This window comes from Engraulis encrasicolus, chromosome 8, assembly GCF_034702125.1.
Source record: "Engraulis encrasicolus isolate BLACKSEA-1 chromosome 8, IST_EnEncr_1.0, whole genome shotgun sequence".
Classification (NCBI taxonomy): domain Eukaryota; kingdom Metazoa; phylum Chordata; class Actinopteri; order Clupeiformes; family Engraulidae; genus Engraulis; species Engraulis encrasicolus.
Window position 1 is genome coordinate 13680767 of NC_085864.1, and position 10585 is coordinate 13691351.

The 10585-nt window shown below is 42.5% G+C and overlaps 1 protein-coding gene across 1 annotated transcript in view; it reads left to right on the forward strand.

The window, feature by feature from the left end:
• Nucleotides 1-1174: 1174 nt before the first annotated feature.
• The window catches only part of cep57 (centrosomal protein 57), a 12714-nt gene continuing 3303 nt past the window's right edge, over nucleotides 1175-10585 (forward strand). Inside the window, exons 1-9 of the mRNA XM_063205010.1 lie at nucleotides 1175-1281; nucleotides 2611-2755; nucleotides 3917-4030; nucleotides 4433-4554; nucleotides 9062-9160; nucleotides 9314-9391; nucleotides 9737-9826; nucleotides 10163-10249; nucleotides 10583-10585. The exon at nucleotides 10583-10585 is cut by the window's right edge and continues 254 nt beyond it. Coding sequence (XP_063061080.1) covers nucleotides 1237-1281; nucleotides 2611-2755; nucleotides 3917-4030; nucleotides 4433-4554; nucleotides 9062-9160; nucleotides 9314-9391; nucleotides 9737-9826; nucleotides 10163-10249; nucleotides 10583-10585 — 783 coding nt within the window. The 5' untranslated portion in view covers nucleotides 1175-1236. The remainder of the gene's footprint in view (nucleotides 1282-2610; nucleotides 2756-3916; nucleotides 4031-4432; nucleotides 4555-9061; nucleotides 9161-9313; nucleotides 9392-9736; nucleotides 9827-10162; nucleotides 10250-10582) is intronic.

Below are 10585 nucleotides of genomic sequence, written 5' to 3' on the forward strand. Positions count from 1 at the left end.
CAGGATTTAGCGCCGCCATACGAATTCAAACAGTGAATAAAAGTTGTTAAACGGTATTTCATATAATGATGAGATACTGAGAACCTCAGCTGATGAGAGCTGAGAACCTCAGCTTTCCATAACTGAAAACGGCATTTTCCTAGCATCTACCAATCCGAAGGTAGCCTACTTTAAGTGCGGGGTTACTTTTCTAAAGATAGCGTTTTGTTTCCTTGGAAACGGAACAGAGATGAAGCCAGACAGACTGACGAAGCGATAAAACAATGTTTGTCATTTGACTCGGTTTTGCATTATTATGGATGCATTTCTAATCTTGACATTCTAATGAACAATCTGTGCGAGTTTCAAAATGCGTTTTTATGGAACATGGGAGTAAAATGTGTTAACAGTACGCCCGTCTGGGATTTGTTAGCTAGTCCGCTAGTTAGCTAGCAAGTAAATAGATATTACAATCGATCTGTCTCAATGGCCCAAACATACACAAAGAAACACCAGGATTTGGATGTTTAATATCAGCAATTTGTCAAAGCAAAACATTTTGAAAACATTCACAGACCAGTTCATTATATCCACAGCCTTGAGTGTCGGCAAATCTTCCCACTTTTGACACATGATGTAGTGTAGAGCTAGCACTTGCTAGCTAACTAGCGGGCCAGCTATTTTAACAAATCCCAGACGGGATGTAAACACATTTACTCCCATATCACATAAAAACACATTATGAAATTCGCATAGATTGTCCATTAACATGTCAAGATTAGAAATGCATCCATAATAGTGCAAAACCGAGTCAAATAGCGTGTGCGTAACACATAAACCGCGTCCGTTTCCAAGGAAACAAAACGCTATCTTTAGAAAAGTAATTCCGCACTTAAAGTAGGCTACCTTCGGATTGGTAGCTGCTAGGAAAATACCGCTTTCAGTTATGGAAAGCTGAGGTTCTCAACTTTTAAACAGGACCCATGGTGTGTCTTTAGGTCTAAATTAAAAATATTCTGTGTCAGATCGAAAAAATTAAGTTTTGAATGGGTTTCAATGGCTCCAACGGGCTTCAAAGGGCTGTGGTGTAATCCATTTTTCAGACCGCTCGAGACACGCCTTCAGACCGCTCGAGACACGCCTTCTCAAGACACGCCCCTGTCTTGCAGGACGCAGACAGACCCTACTCGCTGTAGGGGACAGTGCTCAAGAACAGCTGATGGATTAAACTAAGCGTTTAAAAAAGCATCTGCCCTCATGGAGATTTCTGGAAAAACATCACCAGCCATGGAGCGACACAAGGTCAGTTACATCTCAGTCACCCGAGCGGATAGATGATAAAGTTAGCTTTGCCACCGTGTCTCAGAAGTCACCAGCTAAACAAACATCAACTCCCACTTAATTCAATTCAGCTAGCATAGCATAGTTTGCTAACTACTGTATTGATTGTAAAACGTTTGATCGCATGTTGACCAATTGGTGGTTCTTGCTCAATTCTCGTTTTTATACAGATGACATAATCGGGTATATTTAGGAACATCGATTAGAGGTGAATTATAACTACTGATGACTCCAATCAACACTGATGTTGTCCTGCAGTTGTAATCCTTTGGCGTTTAGTGTATTTGTTTGGTTCAAACTACCGGAGTCTCTTCTTAGTAGTGTTTACCAACCTGAGATAATTCTCCTGTCGGGTAGATAGTTTTATTTTGTTTTGTGTGACCAGTCGTGCAGCCCTCCATCACGTTCTTATCGAAGTGTCAAAGCTGTCATATCACAACATGCACTCCCCATCAGTAGTCTAAACAGCATTAGCTAAGCTTACTATGCAATATATAGCAACCTCACACAGAAGTGTACGAACTGCATACGATACGACCAACATATGCGTGTGGGTATCACAACGGCAATGATAGGTGAACATGGTACTACAGGAGCTGTTCCAGGATCTAGGCATTTTACAATTTCACACTGCACAAGTGGATGTGGCATTAGTGGACAAAACAAAAGAGATTACGTGCATTAAATGATAGAGCTATACGTATGCATGATAAGCGTACTCCATCATTGCAAGTGGTATAGTTCAATGCATGGTACTGGTGTGCAGTATGCTTATAGTGGTATTATTGCATACTGCTTTTGTTTTTAGTACAGTGATATTGTTGCATAGCTTATCAGGGAGAAGGGAAGAGAAATGTCTGCTTATGCGAGTGTGGGATGCCGGACTGACTGAGTTTTCAAATGGATGGTTTGTGTGTGTGGTGTTTTCACAGTAAGCATGTGGCTAAACAAGACTGTGTGTGTGTGCGTGTGCGTGTGTGTGTGTGTGTGTGTGTGTGTGTGTGTGTGTGTGTGTGTGTGTGTGCGCGTGTGCGTGCGTGTGCATAAAGGAGAACAAAGTACCAAATTGAGTAGGCCTATTTCTTTTTGGTTTAAGAGTAATGCCTCTAAAGGATGGGAGAAGTGATACACGCACACATATACACACATACACACACACACACACACACACACACACACACACACACACACACACACACACATACACAGGCTCAGGAAAGGAAAAAGAAAAGAGGAAAGAGTGAATTGAGAGACTTTTGAGTAATGCCTGATGTCCCGCCCCCTCCTCAGGAAGCGGGCGTTGCTTCGGGGGGCAGAGGTCATGGGAAGGCGTCGGACAGCGTCTCTCTACCTTCATTCGCCGAGTACCCCTCCAAGCCCCGCCTACTCGCCAGCCCTCGACCAATTACCGGCCTCCCTGAGAGCAGCAGTACAGGTGAGACACACACACACACACACACACACACACACACACACACACACACACACACACACACACACACACACACACACACACACATTTGAATACACCGGCCACGACTAGATTCAAGCGACAGAGAATCGCTTCTGTGCAACAAGAGCAATATGAGTGATTGAAGCAACTCAAGTATATCCGTTAAAAGCAGAATGCATCCATTCATCACTTTCAGCGTCTCCACTCTCCACTCAGTCCAATTCACACCTGGAAGTGAGACTGTTAGGGCCTACCTGGCCTAGAGGGGCCTACCTGGCCTACAGACGTGTGAGCGTGTGTGTTGGATTAGGGGTGGATGCGAGAGTGTGCTGGGGAGCCATCAGTTGCCCTTCAAGTCAGTGTGTTTGTGTCTGGCCGTGTGGCCTGGACTATTTAATATTGCACACAGTCATAGCATGCTGCTGCTGGAAGAGTGGTGTGTGTGTGTGTGTGTGTGTGCACGCGCGCTTACATAGAGGGTACTGGTGCCCCAACATATACTGACAGATACCTGACACCACAGAGAGAGATCGAGAGAGATCGAGAGAGAGAGAGAGAGAGAGAGAGAGAGAGAGAGAGAGAGAGAGAGAGAGAGAGAGAGAGAGAGAGAGAGAGAGAGAGAGAGAGAGAGAGAGAGAGAGAGAGAGAGAGAGAGAGAGAGAGAGAGTTCACTGAGCCATTATGAATAATTGATGTGTTTAACACAGAAGAGTCTGTATGACACACACCTCCACTAATAGTGTGCCATATCCCCATAATGACATGGAGGGTAGCAATACCCAACGTAATAAATATTGGCTCGTACTCACACCAGCGTCAACAGAAGTTAAAGGATATGTCCAGTAGTAAGCATATTTAGCCACTTTTATGAGTTGTCTGCAATGCAACAGAGTGGCTAGCTGACCGTGTGTGTATGTGTGTTCATCTGTGTTTTGCCACTTTTATGACGTTTTTATTTCTGAATGAATAAGTCTAATTTAAATAATTCTGAATTAAAATTGTCAATGTATTACTCCAATACACCGCTACGGATCAGAAAGAGATTGAGTTAATCGAGTTAATTTAGAGATTGAATTTATCGAGTTGTCTGCAATGCAAAAGAATGGATCTGTGCGTGCGTGTGTGTGTGTGTGTGTGTTGCAGCCATCCTGTCTGCGTTGAAAAACCTTCAAGAGAAGATCAGGCGTCTGGAGCTGGAGAGGAAACAAGCCCAACACACACTCACACAACTCAACACACACACAGACTCTGGCGCAGGTAACACACACACACACACACACACACACACACACACACACACACACACACACACACACACACACACACAGACACAAACACAGGCCCAACACACACTCACACAGCTCAACACACACACACACACCAAGCCAGCACAGGTAGTGTACAGACACACAAACACACACTCACTGCCTCACTGCACTTTTTAAATTACATAATCACCACTTTTCGGCCACTGTATTTTTTGCAATATCAGCTGAAAACTTACGGGGATTTCAGCATTCACACTCAGTAACAACCCCCTCCCCCCCCTCTGTCTCTTTCTTCACCTCTCTCTCTCTCTCTCTCTCTCTCTCTCTCTCTTTCTTTCTCTCTCTCTCTCTCTCTCTCTCTCTCTCTCTCTCTCTCTCTCTTTCTCTCTAGATATGGAGTGTCAGTTGGCTGCTGCTGAGTCTCGATGTCGTCTGTTGGAGAAGCAGCTGGACTACATGAGGAGGATGGTACGCAACGCAGAGAGCTCAAGAGCATCGCTACTCAAACACCAGGTACACACACACACACACACACACACACACACACACACACTACATGAGGAGGATGGTGCGCAACGCAGAGAGCTCAAGAGCATCGCTACTCAAACACCAGGTACACACACACACACACACACACACACACACACACTACATGAGGAGGATGGTGCGCAACGCAGAGAGCTCAAGAGCATCGCTACTCAAACACCAGGTACACACACACACACACACACACACACACACACATTACATGAGGAGGATGGTGTGCAATGCAGGGAGCTCAAGAGCATCGCTACTCAAACACCAGGTACACACACACACACACACACACACACACACACACACACACTACATGAGGAGGATGGTGCGCAACGCAGAGAGCTCAAGAGCATCGCTACTCAAACACCAGGTACACACACACACACACACACACACACACACACACACACACACACACACACACACTACATGAGGAGGATGGTGCGCAACGCAGAGAGCTCAAGAGCATCGCTACTCAAACACCAGGTACACACACACACACACACACACACACACACACACACACACACACACACACACACACACACACATTACATGAGGAGGATGGTGCGCAACGCAGAGAGCTCAAGAGCATCGCTACTCAGACACCAGGTACACACACACACACACACACACGAGGAGGATGGTGCGCAACGCAGACACATACCAAGCATTGTTGCTCAAACACCAGGGGCACATTAACTGAGCTGTGTATCCTCCACAACCCAAGACCAGCAGCTCTCTACTATTCACAATCTCTACATTGTATTACCTCAGAAAAATTCCACAAGAAAGGTCTTGCAGCTGTTTTCAAACATGCCGGAATGGAAAATGCCACCAAAGGTCTTTATTTGAATAATAAGAACACTTTGTTTCACCTTTTGGTAGTGTTTTACTGGCATAGATCATGTGTGGTAAGAGTTGGTGAGTTTGGTGGTGTAATATGTTTCCATACTAAGAAACAGTTTGTTCTCTTGTGTACCTTTCCAGTGTGAAATATTAATATGGATCACGTTTGGAAATTATTGATGTGGTAAATAGTTCAAAGCCATTAAATTGTGTTCTAATCTATTACTTATTGATAAGTTCGGCAGGAAACACCGCAGTTGTATCATCACCTAACAACGTCACTCTGTACCGTACAGTGTTTTCCAGAGTAATTACATTTTTTTGAACCGCATGTTCAGAGTTTCGGATGCAGAATATCTTTCACACCGCACTGCCTGGATCAGAGGTGTCAAACGTAAAAGTGAATTCATGGTGTTAGTACAACACTTGCACATACCGTATTACATGGCTGTTACACCATTTACCTTATCTTACCTAATGGGATTGAGTAGATAGACAATTAACATTAAAAACCCAACAAGGACCCACAACAAACTATTCAACCAGCACAGAGTCAGCTGATCGTAAAACAAGTACACAGGTCTGCTCGCTTTTTAAGTTACCTGTGTTGGAAGGAAACGGTGTTTCTTTTTTTACCTTTACTTTTGACATGTCTGCTAACCACGTATGGAAATCAAATCTCCATAGACAACGAATGGTTTCAGTTAGTACGGCTTCCGTGTACCGGAGCTCTGTCTGGTGACGGCAAGAGTGATGCTGTACTGAAAAGAGTTCCACCTGCCCAGCTGTGTGATCATTAACCCAGACACAGCGTTATAAATGTGCTGTTACCAGAATGGCTATGACCAAGTTGTAGTGCATTACTACAGAGGCCCTGTGTTATGTCATAGCAGTGTAGTACTATATGTTTTTTTGTTTTGTTTATAAACACAGTGTTGTGAGGAGGGGCTAGACACTGGCAGTCAACCACGTGAGGTATTTTTGACCGACAGCGGTTTACAACAATCAGAGGTTGAGTTGTGCGCAGCCAGGGTCGCGCAGCCAGGGGAAAACAAACATTTAGAACCCATTTATAGTAGTAGTGTAGTGTAGCACTATAGTAGCAACTTTTCAATGACTATTACAATGTCACAGTAATGGAACGGCATGCATTATGGGGCTACACAATTACTAAAGAGTGATTCTCTAATTCGCCTACACTTTTAAGTCCGTGGATTTTATTTGGCAATTCCACTAACTATTAACTGCATCCAATGATGTTTTGGACATTAGAAAACATTTATCTTTCATATAATACAGAAAGTGTAGACATAACATTATTTCCTTCAGCAAGAATGAATATTTAATACTGGTTTTGGGCGTTTTCATGCCGTCCTGTTTTCCAAATGTCAGATTCAGTCTTCATATTAGCATGTAAAGAAACTTGTTTTGCCCAAGACGATTGCAAATGTTGATTCACAGTAATCATCACAATATGACAAAACTGTCAGAAAGACCACTGTCCTTTCCATTATACATGAAATTTGCCATTTTGTGTGTGTCCACGAAAACTGTGTTAACCGTGTCACGGTCTGAAACCTCCTCCATAAGTCAGTAATGGTTTGGTCTTAGGCCATACGAATAACATCACGTGATGTCATAACCTCTTTGGCAGGATACGGGAAGACTTTTTGGTAAATTTTGAGCTCCATCCTTCCATAATTTAATCCATTCTTTTTCATGTTCTCATAGCGGGAAAATTGCCTGTCAACTGTGTTATCATCATATTCATAAGAATCTGAATTAGAAATCACATGTAGAAAAACACAGATAAAGCATACAGATACATGAATTGATTAAGGTGTTGTGGTGGAACTTTTGAGGTCCTCAGTTAGCACAACACCATAAAAATGGCTGAAATGTCAACGGTGTTACCGTCAATGGTGTTACAATTAAGTATGACAGTCAGGGTTGCCAGATGAGGCTGATGATTTCCAGCCCAAAAAATGATCAAAATCCGCCCTAAAAACCCGCCCAATTCTATTGATTTATATGGCAGTGGGAAGGTTTTTCTGATAGATGCCATTTTTACCCACACACACGGCCATCCTAAGCAGCCCAATTGGGCGGGAACAAGCCCAATCTGGCAACACTGATGACAGTTGAGGAGGAGTATGTTTTTGCCAATTTATATCCATATTGACAGACAAACAAACAAAATAATTTGTGTTCTAGGGAGATGGGTTTGTCTGCTCTGTTTTTTCTCCTAAAAAAGTGCTGACTTGTTCCCCTGCACTTTTGACCGTAACACAGTTGAGTAACACGGTTGACTGTTTTGAAAGTGTTTTTGCGCTATTGATCCCTTATGTGTTGGAAAAATCCTATGAACATACACTAGGGATTATCTCTGGAGAAGGAAGTCTTGTGTAAGGAGGGTGACTATATTCAAATCAGACGTTACAGGGATTTATGATGAAAAATGTGTCAGTCTGTATCACAGTGACTCATAAAATACTACTTATGAAGCTCAACATTCACATTTTCTATATCATTTGCACAGATTAATGACAACATTACTGCTAAGGGACATAAGCACTTTCAAACATATATTGTTTCAACTCTGTAGTATTTTTATATATGTTTGAAATGACATAGTATTTGTCCATAACACTGTTGACAAAATAATTAAGCAAATGTTCGCTTTCATTAGAGTATTTATCAAATGATTTAAGATTAAGCTGTGCAATTTGTTTGTTTGGAAACTTAAATATATACACTATGTAAACATCTAGGTCATTTAGTTGAAAAAAAAAAACTGATTATTGACATTTTGCTTTTGCCAAAAGCGTAGGTGAATCGTAGAATCACTCTAAACTATTTCTTTAATTTGGTATTGATAACGTGTGTCTACTATACTACTACATCCTCCTCAGTGTGTGCAATGGGGACAGCGATGTAGTGTAGTATAGCACTCATGCACCCTTGTGGTCAGAAGAGTGTAGTTATTGCAGCTGGACTATTGAACTACTTCAAGGCAAGCTTCAAATGCCAATAAAATCCGTTTGGTTATCATGACTATTGTATTGTATCATATTGTATTGTATTATGTTGTGATTGTATTATATTATATTTTTATATTATATTATATTATATTATATTATATTACATTAGCTTGCATGTAATATAATATAATATTAATACAATATAATACATAATAAAGTACAATATAATGACTGTTATGATCATTTATCTTACATTATAGTATATTATGATATGTTTGTTGTCTAATTCCACTGAAGTCTCTTGGACTACTTGGATTATGCTGCCCCCTTATGGTCAGAAGAGGGTAGTTGTTGCAACTGGACTACTGCAAGCTTCAAATGGCAACCAAAATCTATCTCATATTATATTATATTATATTATTTTATATTATATTATATTATACCGGTATATTAAATATATACACTTTCCACTTAACTCTCTGACTACTTGGATGAATAAGAATCAGCTGATGGTGTTGTGTTGGTCATAGGTGAATGTGGTAGATAGAAAACTTCACACACACACACACACACACTCACGCACTCTCTCTCTCTCTTTCTCTCTCTCTCACACACGCTCCCTCTCCCTGATTGTGTGTGTGTGTGTGTCGTAGGTGAATGTGGAGAGAGAGGACGTACGGGAGAAACTTCAGAAGTTGGACCTACTGGAACAGGAATACCAGAGACTTACACACACACAGACACATGCAGAGGTACACCCCCCCCCGCCAACCATCATCACACACACACACACTGTGAAAAATGTTTTGGATGAAGTGTCTGCTACATGCGATGTGTTCCATTGTGTTTTCAATATATACATTTTAACATGCATACGTGTTTGTCTGTGTATGTATGTGTTTCAGAGTAAGATACGTCAAATTGAGAGGAAGCTGCAGGAGGAAGAACACCACAGGAAACTCATGCAGGAGAAAGCAGCACAGGTCACACACACAGACACACACACACACATACACACACACACACACACACACATACACACACACACACACACACACACACACATGCGTGTGCACTGTGCACGCACACACACAAACGACTGGTCAAACGCAATTTCAAACTTCTGTGCTAACCCTGTTACATAGATTTTTGACAAAGTACACTTGACTTGAGTTGCCAAACACATGCATGCGCACACACACACCCACACACACACACACACACACACAGGCAGAGTTCAGAAAACACATGCATAACACACACACACACACACACACAGCTGATTGAGTGATTTGCAGTGACTGAAGTTGTTTGTGTGGTTGCTATAGTTACAGACAGGTCTGGAAGCCAATCGAATCCTTCTGCAGTCCGTGTCGCCCCGCCCACACAAGTCACCAAAGACCAAGAAGAAAAAGAAGGTGGGCACACTGCTACTCCTGTGTGTGTGTGTCTGTGTCTGTGTCTGTGTCTGTGTGTGTGTGTGTGTGTGTGTGTGTGTGTGTGTGTGTGTGTGTGTGTGTGTGTGTGTGTGTGTGTCTGTGTCTGTGTCTGTGTCTGTGTGTCTGCGTGATTTGGCTGAAAATTTATAATTTATTTATGTACGTTTATATAGCTCGTAGTATAATGCACACAAATCCAAATCCAGTACAATCAGTGACATTTAATGACTAATTAGTGACATTAAATGACTAGTTATGACGTATGTGTAGCCATGCAACTGTTAAGCAGACTGACGGTGATGTTCTTTTTCCCAGAGTCCTTTGCGGCAGCAACAGCAGCAGAGTCCGACAGAGCCACACTACCGACTCAGCCTGCGAGATGTCCCCTTCGTAACCGGCACAGTAAGACACACACACACACACACACACACACACACACACACACACACACACAACCACCTCAGCCTGCGAGATGGCAGAGTAAGACATACACAGACACACTACTGACTAAACCTGACAGACGTACCCTTTGTAACCGGCACAGTACGACACACACACACACACACAAACGTATACACACACTACCGTCTCAGCCTGCGAGACGTACCCTTCGTAACTGGCACAGTACGACACACGCACAAACACACACACACGTTTAAAACGAACTACCGTCTGTGTTCAGTTCACGAGCGTTGCCCACTCTTTTCACGCTAACTTGTGTGTGTGTGTGTGTAGTCC